This window comes from Pagrus pagrus (genome assembly GCF_965226575.1).
Source record: "Pagrus pagrus genome assembly, chromosome: 13".
Taxonomy (NCBI): domain Eukaryota; kingdom Metazoa; phylum Chordata; class Actinopteri; order Spariformes; family Sparidae; genus Pagrus; species Pagrus pagrus.
Window position 1 is genome coordinate 3,345,070 of NC_140197.1, and position 20,625 is coordinate 3,365,694.

At 41.4% G+C, this 20,625-nt stretch overlaps 2 protein-coding genes across 2 annotated transcripts; one reads left to right on the forward strand and one right to left on the reverse strand.

Moving 5' to 3' along the window:
- Nucleotides 1-285: 285 nt before the first annotated feature.
- Nucleotides 286-20,437, reverse strand: LOC311267771 (uncharacterized protein; the record flags this gene model as incomplete). The annotated part of the gene is made up of 9 exons (XM_084371001.1): nt 19,058-20,437; nt 18,105-18,414; nt 17,916-17,993; nt 4,788-4,985; nt 4,115-4,335; nt 3,260-3,388; nt 2,043-2,192; nt 1,866-1,931; nt 286-348 (listed from the first exon to the last, which is right to left on the reverse strand). The coding sequence occupies exons 1-9, from the start codon at nt 19,166-19,168 to the stop codon at nt 286-288; spliced, it is 1,326 nt and encodes a 441-aa protein (XP_084227127.1). The 5' UTR covers nt 19,169-20,437.
- LOC311268664 (uncharacterized protein) lies at nt 10,762-13,394 on the forward strand. Its single transcript, XM_084372419.1, has 2 exons — nt 10,762-11,139; nt 11,173-13,394. The coding sequence occupies exon 2, from the start codon at nt 12,319-12,321 to the stop codon at nt 13,384-13,386; it is 1,068 nt and encodes a 355-aa protein (XP_084228545.1). The 5' UTR covers nt 10,762-11,139; nt 11,173-12,318; the 3' UTR covers nt 13,387-13,394.
- Nucleotides 20,438-20,625: the final 188 nt, after the last annotated feature.

A 20,625-nucleotide genomic window follows, 5' to 3' on the forward strand; every position in this document is an offset into this window, starting at 1 on the left:
GTGACAATCAGGGCCGCTCGGTGGCTTGATCCTCACATGGCAGCCATCGATCGCTCCAGCAGCTTTTAAAAAAGCTGTGTCCTGCCAGCCCTGCAAACCCCCGAGTTACTGCCGCCAGGTCTTCAGCGGTCTTTGGGAGGTAGATGCCCTTGTGGCGAATGGCCACCACCTCCCCAGTAACTCGGTGGACGGTGGAGCGAGGCATCCCAAACACCCTTGAGACCACCCTATATGAGTATGTATCTTGTTGGAGAAGGTTCAGCAGCACTGCCAGGGATTCTCTGCTCAGCCAAAAAACCTGTCGAGGACGGGAACGGCCATGTTGACCCTGCAGTACAGGGGTCTGGTCTGGATTGGGAAGGGAGAGGCAGAACAGGAGAAGAAAAATAGTTAATTAGACAATAGCTACATCATTTTGGGTAAGATAATTCTAGTTCATTTTAGAGCTTTGACAGATAATGCTGAATCTGTTTATCAGTCCACTTATCAGTCTATCTAGGCTCCTCAATTTGGTTTTGGCGACTCATGACAGTAAATTATCATTAACCTGAACAAAAATAAATTTATGTTATTTGGACATCGTAAAATGAATGAAGATGTTCACGTAGAAATGAATAATGTTGTAAGTAAGTACGTTTATGAAAACAAATTTTTGGGTGTTTTAATAGACCACAAGTTCTGCTGGAAGGCCCACATTAAGTATCTGTGTACTAAGATGGCAAAGAGCATTGGAGTGCTGAGTAAATGTAGACACATCTTGAATCAAGCAACACTACACTCTGCACTCATATTACCATATCTGATCTATTGTGTTGAACTCTGGGGTAATACAAGAGTACCTTACAAAGGATATGCAAAAAAGACCAGTAAGGATAATAAATCATGCTGGGTATCTTGAACATACGAATCCTCTATTTTGTTTAATTACAGACTTTGAAATTTATGGACTTAGTGAAAGTTAGTACAGCAATAATAATAATAATGTTTAAAGCAATAAATAATGCACTGCCTGAAAACATTCAAAAAATGTTTCAAGATAGAAGGTAAATATCTAAGAGGAAAAATAAATTTTAATCAACCTTGTGTACGTAGGCTACTGCTCTTAAAAGCATGTGCATATCAGTCTATGGGGTAACATTGTGGAAAGGTCTTGAAGAAATCAAACAAAGCACTAGCGCTATACAGTTTAGAAACAGATACAAGAAAACAATTCTTGACAAATATAAAAATAAGGACCTCTAAACAACTCTATTTTCTGTATGCATTCTATTATATTTCTGTTCCTTATATGAAACAACATGTGTAATACAAATATGACTAACTGCAATCACGGCTGGGTTATGGATAATTGAATGTTACTTTGGTGGTATATGGGGAGTGACTGGGGAATAAATTTTTTCGAGTTTAGGATATTGTAGGAGGCTAGTTTAAGTATGCCTTAATTTTTGTTTATTGTTTTGTTGTATTTATTTATTATTTTATTTTTATTTTATTTTTTGTTGTATTTTATTTCATGATGTTGTGAGGAAGTTGTGAAGACGGGACAGGACTAAATAAGCTTTTTGCTTCCTCCAGTTCCCTCTCGAACACAATTTGTTGTTCTGACATTTCATTTTGATGGCCATTTGTTGTTGTTGTTGTTCGAGATGAAATCAAACAACAACAAAAAACAAAACAAAAAACATTGAATTGAGGTCGGGTCTGTCAATCAATTGTCAAGGTTATATGGCACTGACCATATGTGCCGTTCTACAGTTTATATGTCTGGCATTTGAGTATTGTATTGGCATGTTACTGACCCCTGGCTAATAATGATGACGATGATGATGATGACATTACTGTGGGTTCAAATGAAAATGTTTTACCTCTCCACGTTCCTCTGTCAACCGGAGATACACCAGCCGGCGCCAACGGAGCAGCATCTCCTCTTCCTCCAAAATAAGGAAAATTAAGAAGTACATCAGCACGTCCATTACACCAAACATTTTCGTTGGACTCTCTACTCGTGTTGTGAATTTCACGGGCCTGGCGTAGTGACATACGGGTGGGGCGGGAACATCTGGTGGCCAACCAGGAAATGCTCCGACGGCTAGACCATCCCATTTAACAACGGTTGACACGGCCTTCAAGATCTCTCCGAAGGACCCGGCCTTCATGGGCCGCAAAGGCTGCGTCCTTGAAGGCTGCAGCCCCTGAATTGAGACACAGCCACTGTGTCAGGTCTTTGGGTCACCAGTGTCCACATTGGGGTTTCTTTAAAGCCTAGTTTATGCTTCTGCGTCGCGGCGACGGCGGAGCTACGTCGTCGACCCTACGCCGTCATTGAGCATTCGAAGTTCTGCGTCGAGGGAACGCGTTCAATTCACCGCCAAGCCGGGGGGGGGAGATTGGTTTCGGGGGGTTCTTGCTCTCTTGCACTGCAGTTGCGGTCAGAGCGGATATGCTGTGTAGCATTCTGGTCACAGTGTGGGGCTACAAGCTACATGCTGCACAACACCAATACTCCTCCTGCCCTGCTGGGATCTCACAAAGCATGGAGTTCACAAGCAATAGGAGACAAGCATGCAAGCAGCAGAAGTAACTGGCGGTGTTGTTATACTGTTGACCGGAAAAGCAACTGCCGGAATGACGGTCTGAGCGGACCAATCCCAGTCCTTGCCGTTCGCGTCTCGACGCGTCGACGTGACGCGTAGTCAGGATTTTTTGGAGGCGCACGTCAGGCTACGGCGCAGGGTCTGCGTAGGGGTCTGCGTCGACGACGTAGCTACGCCGTCGCCGCGACGCAGAAGCATAAATCAAGCTTAAGACCTCATCTCAGCTGCTTAATTTGCCTTGTGACACGTCCTATTACATGTTAATAGTTATAAGACAGAGAGGGTAGAGCACGTAACATTCCTTATCTAAAAGCAAGCTTGAAGAGTAAGAGAAAAACTCTAATTCCATTTGAATACATTCATTATGCTTCAATCCACTGGTGAATGAGGAAATAATACTGTTCTCCTGCAGACTGATAAAACTCCTTGCATTTGCGGTATTACAGACCACCCACCATCTTTTATGTTTCTAGGAAAATAACTTGGCACATGGGAAGTGATTCATTTTACCGTGACCGTTTTTTTACCTTGAGAATAAATTAATCAGAAAAAAGCAACAATTTAATTTTGTCAGACATTTTTTAGAAACTTAGCAATGTGCATTTATAACCAAAACATCACTCTCAGGATAAAAAAAAAAAAAAGCAATTGTGACTTTTACTCACAGCATGGATCAATAGCTTCTCAAAAAGCCATCTCCTGATTTTCTCAGTTAGGGAAGGGAGGTCCCAGGCATGGGCCAAGTCCTGGACACACTGTTTATCCTTATCTGACAGTATGGATCCCCCTTCAAGCTTCAAGAGGAGGAAAACTAATTAGGAGATAGAAAAACAGATGTGTAATGCCAGATACTACAGATGTGGGACAAATTACAGGAAAAAACTGAAATTCCTGACCCCTACAGTGAGGGGGGATTCAGCCATAGGGGTCACTGAATAGTTTGATGAAAATAATGTGAATTATATGATATGGTCTTCACAGTCACCATATCTGACCCAATTGAACACCATGGGAGATTGTGTTAGACAGCGCTCTCCACCACCATCAAAACACCAAACGAGGGAATATCTTTTGGAAGATGGCATTCATCCCTCCAGTAGAGTTCAGAGACTTGTAGAATCAATGCCAAGAAGCACTGAAGCTGTTCTGGCAGCACATGGTGGCCCAACACCTTACTAACACTTTATGTTGGTTTTCCCTTTAATTTGTCCTCTGTCTGTATGTGCACTTGCAAAAAGCAATGAATATGAATATTACATAGTGGATCCAAATAAGCGCCACCCTCCATTTTATTTACAGATTACTGGCATTTTAGCTGCTCTAAAAATCAGGATTTTTGTATACTACTACATTTACAGTATTACAAAACTAAGTATTAAAAATCTTATTCACTCCCTCTTTATTTGATAAGCTTAAGTTAGCCACATATTAACGTCACTCAATAAGGATAATGGATACACAATAAAAGGGTGCCCAATTGTACATAAAATCTTAGTGAAACTTTTAAAAATCAAACATACAAGCTTGATTGTTTCTCTGATGTCCAGAGAAAGTTTCAGGACTCCACCAAGCAGGACATGAACAACAGCAGGGCTGAGTCCCACCAGGCATGGTCCTCCATGAATAAAGGAGTGGTCTACCATTCTCCTCGCCACCGTGAACATATCACTTTCCACAACAGAGGCTGAGGGGACTAAATGGCCAGGCTCTCCTTCAAAAAGCCGTGTAAAATTTGAGTTTGCTGTTGAAGACATTAAAAACACGAAATAACAATAAAAAGTAATAGGCTTCCTTCCACAGTACAGAGACATGCAGGTTAATATTGCTCTTACTTGCCATTAGGTATGAATGTGAGTGAATGGTTGTCAGACAATACAGTATGTTAGTACCGTCATGGACTGGAAACCGTAGTTCTCATCAATACAGGCATTATACATTTAGTAGAATCCTTTGAACTTTCATGGTAAAGCAAACCAATTAAAATACGATAAACTTCCTATAGAAACAATATTAAAACCAATTAATTAATGCAAAACCCTGACTTCAGTTTTTCCATGCATGTTGAGAAAAAGAAGCGAGTTACACCCTGTCCAATAGCAGTATCTCCTGTAACACAATGTAAGGTTTGACAGAATAATGACAAAGGAATACTTTAATTATTTTTGGACAACTGTAACTTGTAATTGGAGCTACCTTTAAGTTTGCAATTCAGAGGTCGTCCCCATTCCACATTAGTTCGCTTGTAGAAGGAGATTAGGGCCATGTCCTGTTCAGCAGGGCTTTTTCTGATGTCCATGCTGAGAAGTAAGGGGCTCTCCGTTTCATGAATATGGAGAAAACTGTCAGCACACTGAGATATGGCCTTGGTGGGGTCACTGATAGTTAACCAGCCTAATAAGAAAAAAAACATAAATGTGGTTTCATTATTTATGCTTGACTGTCAAGATAACAAAAAAAACTTTAACATGTAGATTCAAATCACAAGTTAAAGCCATCAAGCCTTACTCAGGCATAAACAGAGAGAGAGCGCTGCAGGTTGAAACAGGTCGGCATAAGAAAGAGTGGAAGCCCAGAGAATTAAGAATCTGTAAACACTGCTCTTCAGGAGAAATAGAAACTGAGGCCCATTTCCTCCTCTCCTGCCCCCTGTACCAAACTGAAAGAGAGGTTTTCCTCCAGCAGATCACTGCAGCAGATCCATCGTATCAGGGAAAAACATGTGATGAGCTGTTAAAAGTCTGTCTGGGGGAAGATCCACCATTTGTAAAATTAGCTGCACAATACGTAACACTCTGCCATGAAACTAGAGAAACACACAAATGCTAACCACAACCATTACTGCTATGGTATAATATTGTTGTTTTTCATTTCTTTATTTTATATATTATTATTATCATTTAATATGAACTGTATATATATATATATATATATTTTTTTTATTATATATAAGAACTTGCAACTGTCTAGTGACACCCAATCTGTGTATAAGAGAGAGACAGCACTTCATCAACACACACATAAGGTATACAGTATAAATATATATATTTTTATTTTTTATTGTATTATATTTGTATATATTTGATTCTGTGAGTTGTATTTGTTTTGTTTTCATTGACTCTTGATGCTTTGGCAACATAGTTCTTGTAACAGTCATGCCACTAAAGCAAAATGGGAGAGAGAGAGAGAGAGAGCGAGAGAGCGAGAGAGAGAGAGAGAGAACCCAACCGCCTGAAGAAGACACAGCATCTCCTCAATGTACCTCACCTCCACCCTCACCAGTCCCAAACACACAGCCCTCACTCGACCACGCCCAGCCTGCCCCATCCACCCCAGCACCGACACAGCACGACTCCCAATCCCCTCCCTCCAGACCGGAGGTCGTGCTCTTAATGGACTCCAACGGAAAATTCATTGAAGAGAAAAAACTGTTTCCAAACCACCGTGTACAGAAGTTATGGTGCCCAACAACAGCGAGAGCCATGGAGCTACTGAGTGAAGACAAACTCGGCTCCCCCAGCCACATCATCATTCACACCGGCACCAACGACCTACGGACCCAACAAGAGCGAGTGACCTTATCACTAAGGAAAGTGATCGAGAAAGCCAGCAGAAACTTCCCCAACTCCCGCATCGTGGTGTCTACCCTCCTACAGCGGAAAGACTTCCACCCTGCAACCATCCAGCGAACCAACGCCAGCCTCTCCCAGGACTGTGCCCTGAGGCCCAACGTGCACCTGGCCCACCACCCCAGCCTCGACCTTGACCACCTGTACGACCACGTCCACCTATACAAGCAGGCTGTTCCCATCTTCGCCAAGACTCTGAAGGACGCCGCCCTGAACCGCAGCCGGGCCCCTCCCCTTATAAAACAACACAGAACACTTCACTCCCCGAGGCTGCCAAGACACCCGACCAGACCAGCGGCCGGGATCCTCCGGCCCGGACCTCTATACGCCCAGCCCCAGCACCACTGGCCTCACCACCTCAGCACTAGGCCGCCCCCTCTTCTCCGCCCTGAAGCGACACCCACCCCTAACGAGCCCCAACCAAGCAGGCAGAGCTATGCCCAGGCAGTAAGAGGAGCAGCCAGCCCCCAACCCACCGGCCAGCTGAGTGTTCCTGGCGGGTCTGGCCAGCTGAACGACATCCAGCACATGCTCAGCCTGCTCTGTTCACACCTGATAGACACTCAGCACAATGCGTAAAAGACACACTTACAGAATACACAAACATATTTGCATATATAGTCAACATTTTGGAAATGAGACTTTAGACCTCACTCTTATCTTTATTGCTTTATTTATTTATTTCTTTACGTGGGAGTTTTCTTATTTTTTTTAGGACATTAAGTACAGATGAAATCTTTTTCTATAGCTTGTTGGAATGTTCAGGGCCTCCGGTCCTCAACTTTTGGACTGAAAAGTAAAAATGCAGATTTCCTGAAGGAGATCAATGACACTGACATTGCTGTCCTCCAGGAAACGTGGTGTAAAGGTGACACTTCCAGTGGTTGCCCAATAGGTTACAGAGAAATAATTGTCCCATCCACCAAATTAAAAGGAGTCACTCAGGGAGTGAATCTGGAGGAATGATAATCTGGTACAAATCTGAATATACCCACTCAATAGAATTAATCAAAAGAGGTGAATTTTATATCTGGATAAGAATTAAAAAAGAAATAATTTCAACTGATAAAGACATATTCCTCTGCCCCACATACATTCCCCCCTCCGAGTCACCCTATTTCAATGAGGAGAGCTTCTCCATCCTAGAAGGAGAGATAATCCATTTCCAAAGCCAAGGAAATATCTTAATCTGTGGTGACCTGAATGCTAGAACAGCAGAGGGGCTGGACACTGGACAGTCATGGAGATCTACACATACTGGGTAGCAACAACCTTATCCACCCCACATATCCGACCAGAAACAGCTATGACAAAGTGACCAACACAAACGGGAGACAAGTCCTACAGCTTTGTCGTACGCTAGGTCTTTACATTGTTAATGGCAGAGTAAGAGGAGACTCTTTTGGGAGATACACCTTCAGTTCATTCCTCGGCAGTAGTACTGTTGACTATTTTATTTCTGACCTTGATCTTACATGTATCAGGGCGTTCACAGTCAGTCCCCTTACTCCTCTGTCTGACCATAGTAAAATAATAATCTATCTGAGCAGAACAAATTCCAACCACGAAGCATTACAACCCAATAATCTGCACCCCTCTGCCCAGTCCTACAAATGGACTACAAGCAGCGCTGACAGCTACCAGAGGGCAATCGATAGTCCGCAAATCCAATCACTCTTGGATAAATTTCTAAGTATATCCTTCCCTTACAATGATGAAGGTGTGAATTTGGCCATTGATGACATAAATGTCATTTTTGAGAAAGCAGCAAAACTAGCAAATTTAAAGAAAAAAAGCAAACCAAAAAGAATAAATGGTGAAAAGTGGTTTGATAATGATTGTAAAAATCTAAGGAAAAAACTAAGAAATGTATCCAATCAGAAACACAGGGATCCAAATAACCAAAGTATACGCCTTCTTTATGGAGAAACATTGAGACAATACAAACACATCCTGAGAACAAAAAAGGAACAGCACAACAGAAATCAGCTGAACCTAATCGAATACAGTCAAATCAATTCTGGGAACATTGGCATAAACTTAACCGAAAATCCAATGATGAGTTGGCAATCCAGAACGGTGACACCTGGACCACTCACTTTACTAACCTCTACAGCAAAATACCAAGTAACCCAGGCCAACAAGAAATACAAGGGAAATTAAAAACTCTTGAATCAACAATTAAAGACTACCAGAACCCCATCGACACCCCGATTACACAAACAGAACTAACAGACAAAATTAAAAAGCTTAAACCCCAGAAGGCCTGTGGTGCAGACGCCATTTTGAATGAAATGATCAGATACACAGATAACAAATTCCAATTGGCTATCCTAAAAGCTTTCAATATCATCCTGAATGCAGGTACTTTCCCAGCTATTTGGAACCGAGGACTGATAACCCCAATATATAAAAACGGAGACAAGTTTGACCCAAATAACTACAGAGGGATCTGCGTGTCCAGCAACCTGGCAAAACTATTCTGCAGCATTATTAACAGCAGAATTTTACACTTCACCACTGAACACAATACTCTGAGCAAAAGTCCAATTGGATTTCTCCCAAAATATCGAACATCAGACCACATCTTTACTCTCCACACCCTCATCGACAAACAGGTACATCAGAACAAAGGCAAAATCTTCTCATGCTTTGTAGATTTTAAAAAAGCATTTGATTCAATTTGGCATGACGGCCTTTTGTACAAATTAATTGAAATGGGTATTGGAGGAAAAACATATGATGTCATAAAATCAATGTATACAAACAACATATGTTCAGTGAAAATTGGCAACCAACAAACTACTTTCTTCCCTCAAAAACGTGGCGTCAAACAGGGATGTAGTCTGTCTCCTACTCTATTCAACATTTATGTAAATGAATTGGCTGAAAACCTGGAGCACTCTGCGTCCCCTGGTATCACCGTAGAAAACACTGAAATCAAGTGTTTGTTATATGCTGATGATCTAGTTTTGCTGTCCCCTACCAAAGAAGGCCTGCAACAACACCTGGATCTCCTGCACAGTTTCTGTCACACCTGGGCTCTGACTGTCAACCTAAACAAAACTAAAATACTGATTTTCCAGAAGAGGTCTGGGAATCACAGCCTTAAACATCAATTTTATCTAGACAAAGTCAAATTAGAGCACGCAAAAAATTACACATATTTAGGTCTCAATATTAGTTCAACAGGTAATTTTCAAACGGCGGTGAATGAGCTGAGAGACAAAGCGAGAAGGGCATTTTATGCAATTAAAAGAAACATCAAAACAGATATTCCAATTAAAACATGGTTAAAAATCTTTAAATCTGTAATAGAACCCATCGCTCTGTATGGCAGTGAAATATGGGGCCCGCTCAGCAGACATTTAACATTTACTGACTGGGACAATCACCCAATTGAGAAATTTCATGTAGAATTTTGTAGAAACATATTACACCTGCAGAGACACATCCCAAATAACGCCTGCCGAGCAGAACTGGGTCAGTACCCCCTACAAATCACAATCGAAAAAAGAGCCATCAAATTCTACAACCACCTAAAATCAAGTGACCCCCAGAGTTTCCACTACAAAGCACTAAAATCCCAAGAGACAAACTTGGAGAAAAGCCCCCTCAGTCAGCTCGACCTGACTCTCAGCTCCCCGACCTCAACACCAGACCCTCAGGACAGACCCCAAACCATCCGGCCCAACCAAATCATAGGCAGACAGAAAGAGAAGTACATCACCTACTGGAAAGACACCACAGAGAACCAGAGCAAAATGGACTGTTATTCAGCCTTAAACAGGCCGTACACAGTGGCAGAACACCTGAGCACCGTACCTGACCACAGACTCAGACAGACTGAGCAGATACAGACTGAGCGGACACAGTCTGGCTCTGGAAACCGGCCGACACAGACGGACCTGGACTCCCAGGGAGGACAGACTCTGCTCGCTCTGCTCACAGGGAGAAGTAGAGACTGAGCAACATTTTCTACTCCGCTGTGACAAATATCAACAAATTAGACAAAATTTCTTCCCCAAATTTAAAAACCACTGTGAGGAATTTGAAACACTTCCAGACGTAGACACATTAAAATATGTTTTAGGTGAGAAACCAAAGTGCTGCAGACGAGCAGCTGAGTATGTGTCCTCCTGCCACAGACTGAGGGACGACCACGGAGACACCACAGAGGAGCAAACCACCGCTCCAAACTCTGCTCCTGGAAATATTGTAAATATGTCGTGATCACAATGATTTTCTTCTTCTTTTTTCTTTTCTGTGTGTAGATTGATAAATGTCTCAATTGTTAAGTTGTTTATATTTTATTGTTATGTTTATATATCCTGCGATTGACTGTCATTAATCATCTGTTTATTTTTATTATGATTAATATTATTTTATGCTTTGGCAATATAAGCACTGCCTTGTCATGCCAATAAAGCTTTTGGAGGGAGGGAGGGGGAGAGAGAGAGAGAGAGAGAGAGAGAGAGAGAGAGAGAGAGAGAGAGAGAGAGAGAGAGAGAGAGAGAGAGAGAGAGAGAGAGATCTTGGCAACCAACTGAATGAGCAAGCAGAAGATATGAGCTCCTGAAACTTTTAATTTTTATCACGTTTTCACTTTGAAATATCTGATTTACAACGCAAATTTACAAACATCAAGTGGTTGGAAAGCACACTCAACCACTTAAAGAAGAAAACCAGACTTTTCTACGATTTTTACATAATTTTTTTACCAAAAGAAGTTGCTACCTGGCTAGCTGGAGGAAAAGAACTCTACTGCTACTGTGCATCTGACAGTTAGCTAGCAACAACATCAACAAAGGTCTGAAGAAAAACTACAGCGAGGAAAACCTCAAGAGAGAAGATTTTCCTACCACAACGGGACTGGCAACATTTTGGGAACATCACCAGGACCAGGACTGGGAAATAAGGTATCTCTGTCAAGATAACTGCTGAGAAAACAGTGAACCAACTGTCAGTTGAAACCCACCATGATGATGGAACACTGTGGAGCAACAGCTGAGCAGCAGCAACTGACGAACATAGCTACAGATACATCAACTGTAGCAACACAGAGACAACCAGGACAGATCACTGGCTGTGAAATACAATACCCCGCAAAAGTCATTATAGCACAGCAGAAGAAAGACTTCAAAATGAATGTGCTACGTGCCAATCCAGAAACACTGGTAGCAGACTTCAGCAAGAAGAACAACCACAAGGTAAAATGCAACCTTCTACTCTTCACTCACCATCCTGAAAATTGGCACACAGCAATATGTGAGCAGTTTACTCACATTAAGAAGAATGGGATAAGTAAAGGCAGACAGATTACTGCCTATGAAGATGCAGACCGCTCAAGTCCCATTTTAACTGCAAACATATACCACAACGGAACAGTTATGATCCAGGGATCTGAGAACAGTTTAGACAACTTTGAGAACAGCTTCGAAACACTGAAAACCGTGGCGGCATCAAAAATCTCTCCTCCTCCTCCTCCACAAGAGATCTAGACCAGGTCGCCCATCTCCAGCAGACATCCACCTACACCATACTCTGAATCACCCAAACTCTCCAGCAATCTCAGAGTCCTGAAGGAAGGTATCTCAATACGAGAGAGAGTTCATAGAATTCAGAGAGAAGACACTGAGCAGTCTTCAGAGCTCTGATAACAGCCATTTAGGAGTGAAGGAGATGTACTCCACAGTTCAACAACAGAGACATCAGATAGACGAACTCCAGCAAGCTGTTCGAGAACTGGAAGAAGACAACCGTTCACTGAGAGATACACTCAAAAGAGTGATAGAGGAGCTAGCATCGACCCACCACTCCAGGCCAACACGGCTAGATCAGGAGATCCAGCAGCCCCTAGATCAGGAGATCCAGCAGCCCCTGCACCAGGAGACCCAGCAGCCCCTAGATCAGGAGATCCAGCAGCCCCTAGATCAGGAGATCCAGCAGCCCCTAGATCAGGAGACTGGATTTGCCACCCAGACATCTTCAACATCCTCAGCCTCTTGCCCCCAAATGTCTCCTTCCCTCTGGACACCGCAGACCAGGGGTCCCAGAGAAGGAGACCAGAACCTGCTTCACAAAACAACACAGAAATAATGTTTCTGTGTGATTCCAATGGAAAGTACATCAGTATGAAACGTCTCTTCCCAGGCAGAAGATCCAAGATGATTTGGAGTCCCACCACCTCAGAGGCTATAAAGAAGCTGGCCACTACAGACCTCCAGGGTGTGAAACACATCCTGATTCACACTGGGACTAATGACCTCACACACAAGGACATACCTCACTCACTGCGACAGGTGGCAGAGAAAGCAACCTCAGCGGCCCCCACAGCCAGGGTAACCATATCCACCCTGTTACCCAGAAGAGATGTTCCTCAGCATGAGATCAACAAAATTAATGCTGAAATATCCAAAGCCTGCGCAGGAATACCAAACGTCCATATGGCACATCATGCAGAGATCCTCTACCAACACCTGTATGATAGCCTGCATCTAAACCAAAGCGGTGTGCGGCTGTTCATCAAAGACATTAAAGACACAGCTCTCAACCGCACCAGATCAACACCTCACATCACCAACAAGAGCACACCCAACCACCAAAACCTCTACAGAAGGTCACAGCACACTAGAGACACCACCAACAGTGGCCAGAGCTCTTCACGGAGATTCAAACCTGCCTCGAGGTACTACGCCCCAACCCCACCTCTTCAGAGACCCAGCACCACCCTGCTACTATACACCTCAGCCCCACCTGCTAAGGACCAACACCCCACAGTACCACACTACATCCCCCCTCTACCCCGACCTCTTCATGGACCCAACACCACCCCACTGCTGTACACCTCAACCCCACCCCCTCTGGATCACCACCCCACAGTACCACACTACTTCCCCCCTCTACCCCCACCTCTTCATGGACCCAGCGCCACACCACTGCTGTACACCTCAGCTCCACCCCCTCAGAACCACAACCCAACTACACCACACCACGCCAGTTGGCAGCAGCAGCAGCGGCAGCCAGCCCAGACTCAGATCCAGTCTCCAGCTCAGAGAGACAGTTACGATGCTGCAGCCGCCAGACTCAACACCTCACCCACTGAACTGAGTCTAAAACAGATAAGAGACATTGCAACGCTACTCTATACTAAATTACTGAGCTAATAGAAAGTAGAACACTGAATAATTCATAATCACTTAACATTTAACATATACTTAACTTTTTATTTTTTGTTTTTATTTTTATTTTTATTTATTTGTTCAATTTGACCACATTACGTTTGTTTTTGCTTGTAAATCGGATATTAAGTGGTACACGATTCTGTTAAGGTAAAGAAAATGGCATCTTTTTCAATAAGTAGCTGGAACATTCAGGGCATATGCTCTTCAGTTTTTGGTTTGAAATCAACAAACCCTGACTTTCTGAAAAATATTAGAAATGTAGATATAATATTGAATGAAACTTGGACTCAAAACCAAAATCAATCTAACTGTCCAAACGATTATATAGAACTTATTATACCCTCTGTAAAACACAAGCATATTAAGAATGGCAGAGATTCAGGTGGTTTACTCATATGGTACAAAGGAGAATATAAAGATCACATCTCACCAGTTAAAAAAGGTACAAATCACATTTGGATTAAAATTCACTCAAATATTCTAGAAAACAACAGAGATGTCTATCTATGTGCAATATATATTCCACCCTCAAACTCCCCCTATTATGCAGAGGAGGTTTTTGAGGAACTCCAGAAGGAAATTTCCTTCTACCAAAGTTTAGGATCAGTCTTAATATGTGGCGATCTTAATGCCAGAACTGGTAGAGAGCCAGACTTCATTAACTATGAAGGAAACAAACATATTTTCAAATGTCCCCCTTTGTACCAGACCTGCATAAACACACAAAGACAAAGCTATGATAACACGGTTAACAAAACTGGCAAACAGGTACTACAACTGTGTAAAGGTTTGGGTCTGTACATTGTTAATGGCAGAGTCAGAGGAGACTCTCTGGGCAGACTCACACAATGCTCTGTGTTAGGTAGCAGTGTTGTAGATTATGCCATTACTGACATTGAACCACAATATATAAATGCATTCACTGTATCACCACTACAGCCCTTTTCAGACCATAGCCAGATCACCTTATTTCTGAAAAAGTCATTGTCAACCACCATAAATCCAAATCCTGAGCCAAGGCTGTTTCCTCTACCGAGGAGATACAAGTGGACAGAGGAGAGCACTGCTGCCTATACCGCTGCGCTAGACTCTGCTCAAATTCACAACATGATTGATATTTTTCTCAACACCCAATATCAGCCTGAAAGAGAAAATGTAAATCTGGCCACACATCACTTAAATACAATATTTACTCATTTGGCAAAAGAATCTAAATTAAAAATCTCACAAACTAAAAAATCCAGCATGAAACAAAAAGAGCGCTGGTTCGATAAAGAATGTGCTGTATCCAGACAGAACCTGAGAAAACTGTCAAACAGGAAACACAGGAACCCAAATGACCCGTTAGGATGGCTTGAATATGTCCAAGCCCTGAAAGAATACAAAAAACTCCTCTGTGTGAAACAAAATGCATCATATGGAGAGAGAACTCAACAAAATTGAAAAAGCCATAAATGACAACACCTTTTGGAAATTATGGAAAAACATCAACAGAAACCCACGTACAGAGACCAACCCAATTCAAAATGGCAAAATCTGGAAAGATTACTTTGATGACCTCTATAAAAATCCAGAGTGTCAGGGTCTGAATCATAACCAAATTTTAACAATAGACAAACTGAAAGAACTAGAAAGGACAGTGAAGGACAACCAATGTGCCCTTGATTACCCCATCACCATTAAAGAAATACAGCACAAAATCAAAACCCTTAAAAATGGAAAAGCTTGCGGTATAGACAGCATTAACTCAGAGATGCTGAAACACAGCAACTTAAAACTCCAACTTCACACACTTCAACATGGTGTTGGCCTCTGGATATTACCCCAGTGTTTGGAATAAAGGTCTCATTTCTCCTGTATTTAAAAATGGACAGGTATAACCCCAGCAATTACAGGGACATCTGTGTTAACAGTAACCTGAGTAAACTCTTCTGTAGCATCCTCAACTCCAGATTAATCTCTTATCTCACTGAACATAATATTCTGTCTAGAAGCCAAATTGGCTTTTTACCCAAACATCAAACATCTGACCACATATACACTCTCCATACACTCATCCAACAGCATGTTCACAGAAAACACAAAGGAAAGATATTTGCATGTTTTGTAGATCTAAAAAAGGCTTTTGACACAATTTGGCACAACGGGTTATTTTTACAACTTCTCCAATATGGAATTGGGGGTAAAATGTATGATTTAATCAAATCCAAATATTCTGACAACCAGTGCTGTGTTAAAATTGGAAACAAAAGAACAGTTCTTCAAACAAGGAAAAGGAGTGCATCAGGGCTGCAACCTGTCTCCCACTCTGTTCAACATTTACATCAATAAACTGGCCACTCTTCTTGAACAGTCCTCAAGCCCAGGATTACATCTACAAGGCAAAGACATCAAATTCCTCATGTATGCAGATGACCTGGTTCTACTGTCCCCAACAGAACAGGGCCTACAGCAGAACCTCTCTCTGCTGGAGACGTTCTGTCAAAACTGGGCGGTAGATATCAACCTTGACAAAACCAAAGTCATGGTATTCCAGAAAAAGGCAAGGTTACAGGAGTCCAAACATGTTTTCAGGGTAAGAGGGACCACACTTCAGCATACAGTGGAATATAATTACCTGGGCATCACCATCAGTTCATCAGGCAGCTTTGACAAAGCAATAAACTCCCTCACAGAAAAGGCACGCAGGGCCTACTATAGCATCAAAAGCTCACTATATAAATTCAATCCTCCAGTTACAATTTGGCTAAAACTATTTAACAGTGTAATAAAACCCATCCTGATGTATGGAAGTGAAGTGTGGGGCCCTCTGATGACCCAGAGGCACACCTCATGGGACACAACACCCACTGAGAAACTTAACCTCCAATTCTGCAAGGAAATCCTCAAGGTCCACAGAAACTGTCCAAACCATGCATGTAGAGCAGAGCTGGGACACTTTCCTCTCTCTCTACACATGATCAAAAGGTCAATTAAGTTCCAGGTTCACTTAGCACAAGCTGATCCTGATTCCTATCACCACAGAGCCATTCTCAGTAACAGCCTCTGTCCAGAGACAGACCCTCTGAGAAACACCAGAGAAACCTGCCACCTCAAAACCCAAGACCTCCAAACTCTCTCCAAAACTCATCTGATATCTATAGACAAAGAGAATAAAAAGACTTACATTGACAATTGGAAAAATCAAATCAAATCCATCAATAAATTGGAGTGCTATCGCTCACTGGACAGCAAAATATCTGGTCAGCATACAAAACCCCAAACAAAGACAAACACTAACAATGTACAGACTCAGCGACCATCAGCTGCAGGTTGAAACAGGTCGGCATAAGAAAGAGTGGAAGCCCAGAGAATTAAGAATCTGTAAACACTGCTCTTCAGGAGAAATAGAAACTGAGGCCCATTTCCTCCTCTCCTGCCCCCTGTACCAAACTGAAAGAGAGGTTTTCCTCCAGCAGATCACTGCAGCAGATCCAACATATCAGGGAAAAACATGTGATGAGCTGTTAAAAGTCTGTCTGGGAGAAGATCCATCATTTGTAAAATTAGCTGCACAATACGTAACACTCTGCCATGAAACTACAGAAACACACAAATGCTAACCACAACCATTACTGCTATGGTATAATATTGTTGTTGTCATTTTTCATTTCTTTATTTTATATAATATTATTATTATTATTATTATTATTATTATTATTATCATCATCATTTAATATGAACTGTATATATATATATATTTTTTTTTTTTTTTTTTTTTTTTATTATATATAAGAACTTGCAACTGTCTAATGACACCCAATCTGTGTATAAGAGAGACAGCACTTCATCAACACACACACATAAGGTATACAGTATAAATATATATATTTTTTATTTATTTTTAATTGTATTATATTTGTATATATTTGATTCTGTGAGTTGTATTTGTTTTGTTTTCATTGACTCTTGATGCTTTGGCAACATAGTTCTTGTAACAGTCATGCCAATAAAGCAAAATGAATTGAATTGGTAGAGAGAGGGGGAGAGAGAGAGAGAGAGACCACTCTGCCATTCCATAAAGAATTTTATGTGAAAGATTGTGATTAGATTTAAAAGTATTATACTTAAAATTGTTGTAATATTAGATGACAAAGTACACAACACCATTACTTGAGTCAAAATATAGATATTTCTGGTCAAAGTAATAATATTAACAGCAAGGTAATCAATTCATGGTTTACATCAAGAGTAGGCCACACTTTATAAATGCCAATTTTCCTTCACTATGACAGTTATCTTCCTTAACTTTCCTACGCCACTGCTAACCCTGAATAGCACCTACCATCTGTAACAGTTGCACAAGCTCCGGATGGTCCAGGCATTGCTGCTTGCTCTTCCTCAATTACAATGCTTTCATGCATCACCTCTTTTCCTGCCCTACCCACATAAAATTATTTGTGTGTTTAACTGATATCGAATATGAAAATTGCTGACAAGAGAAAAAAAATTTATAGAAAGTAAATGGATACCTTTCCGCACATGAAGCATGTACCTCATAAAGTCAGTCGGAAACATTTTTGCGCAGACAAGACATTCCTGCATATCTGCTGTTGAGAAATGTTGAGAAGTTACAAGCAAGAATAGTGTTAATTTCAAAAAACTTAAAAAAAAAAAACTATACAATATGCTCACAAAAGCTTAAAATGAAGAATTCTTACATTTTCTGTCTTCAGGCTCACTGCTAGCCACATTAGCCAGGTTATAGTCACTCCCAACACACATGACATCACAAGACTTGATGTGTTCTGTCAGGAGTGGAAGAGGAACTGCAGCTCCACACTTCTGACATGTGGCTTTTGGCATGCTACCGAATGCTTCATCAGTTAGTGGTAGGGGATTTGTGTGGAGTTCCTCTTGAATTGGGGCTAAGAATAGATTTTTACCCCCACAACTTACAGACTTCAAGATCATGCCTGTATAGCCAGTATCATCAGGAGCCACGAGAGAATTTTCAGCTACCCCATCCACCTATAGAAAAGAGGAGAGGAAAATTAGAACTCAACAGTTTAGATATAGATCATATCTAGAAGTTAAGTCAAAGCAACTAGACTTCTTGTCTGACAGACCAGGCTGAAGAAGTCACCTAAAAGAAAAACAAGTCCAGTTCTTTTACTTGACTTCTACAAACACAAATATTACAATCAAACAATTAGTTGCCGATTTGCAGTTAGGCATGACCTAATAAATGTTCACAAAATGTCTTAAGTTGAACAGGCTTAATAATAAATGTACAGAGATGAGTTTGAGGAAATCTTTTGAAGTTTTATTTAGGCACCATCTGTTAAAAAGTATAAAGTAACAGTGTTGTGCATTGCATAATGTGAAGTTAGCTGCTGCAAATGCACTTTTTTATGACTATCGGGTTACATTATACAAAATGGAGGACGCAAGCACAGACACACAGGAACACATACAGGAGGCAGGATAAGGGGAACAAAAAGTGAGCTTTATTTAAATAAAGCTAAAAGTACAAAAACCCAAGGAAACTAGACAAACCAAAACAGATCACCAGGACCAAAAACAAAGTAGCAACTAAAAGATTAAACAAAGTGCAACAGAAAAGCAAAGTTCAAATCAAATGAAAAAACAAGGAAACAAAATCCAAACATACCAAATGGGGGAAGACAGGAGGAGACACTGGAGGAGACACTGGAGGAGACACTGGAGGAGACACTGGAGGAACAACAGAGTAACACGGAGTACAGGCAACACCAGGGAACATCACAGAGGAATGACTGAACGAACTGACAAACACATGAGGGAGAACAAAGACTATATACACAGACACTAACGAGGGGATCAGGAACAGGTGGAGTGAGGAGAGAAGAGGAACAGGTGAGGAAACGAGTGGTAAAGCACTGGGAAGGAAAACACAGGAGGAACTGAAAAGCAGGATGCGACACACAAGGGTAAAACTTCAAAGTAAAACAGGAAACAGAAACAAACACACAGAACCATGACAATGACTGAGCAACACTATTACACAAACCTGTGTTGGCCTTCCTGCAGATTTGTATAGCAGCCACCCACCAGTAACGGCCCCCAATTTTGGAAAAAGTGTAAGCCTCTCCAAAAGAGAGTCAAAACTCATCATTCACATCAGAAATAGCATTCATCACACTGCATGACAAACTAGCAAATCCTTGCATATTATATTCCTCAGAATACAATATACAATACAGCTAGCCTAAATAACTAATTTCTTGTTATTACCTCTTCATGTGTTGTGCTCTCATCTAAATGAGCAGTCCTACGGCCCAATCCTGCATGCATATAGACTATTTGGGGGTTTTTTCACACTGCTTTGGCAACAAATAGAAAGCCACATCAAGTGGTTTAAGTCTCTTGGCAGGAACAAGATTTGCTGCAGGAAAGCGCCTCTTCCCTCTGCCCTTGGTAAAAACACCTGGAAAGGACCTATCGAAAATAAGAGTGTTAAAACATGAACTACCACATCATCCGTTAACTTTTTTCTAATTAAAGGAGGATAGGAGGTTATTACGAAAGGCGTATTTAGACATCGTCTTACATGACATAGATGAAAATAGAAAAACTTGGCACTGTATTGCATACCCTCACCAGTTTCCAATAAAGTGCAATAGGCAATCATTTAGACCTTCAAATCCCATTATATCTTTTCATGAACAAATTTCACATTAGCCTTAAGTGAAACAGGCCTTTATATATTTTACTGAATAGAGTTTACTAACTTAGATTTGAACGTCTGCAATATTGGCAAGGAAGACAGCATGCAACACAATACTATCATTACTTACCGCAAAAAGTAAAAAGCAGAATTTTGCCTGTACAAATCAGCAGCATGTCAAAATGTGTATACATAGGGTTTGCATTTAAAATAGCAAACATCTCCCTTAAAGGAATAGTTCACTCTAAAACAAAATTCAGTCACTATGGACTCACCCACATGCTGATGAGAAGTCCGGTTTAGTTTCTTATTCCTCAAAGTGCAGCTGGAGACCCGCGGTGCTTCCCTCCGGCAGGAGTAATCCATATAACGAGCATAAGTGGCGACCCAGGGGAAAAGGTCCATAAAACTACACAAAAACTTTGTAATATTCCTCCATACTGCTCGTCCGCTGCAATCCAAGTGTCCTGAAGTGGTGACATCCAGAGTTTACTCGAAACAACGTCATTTAGTACATTTTTACAGCATAAACA

What these genes read in the sequence shown, in the direction of transcription:
- LOC311268664 (XM_084372419.1), top strand. Translation starts at nt 12,319, where the DNA reads ATGTTTCTGTGTGATTCCAATGGAAAGTACATCAGTATGAAACGTCTC.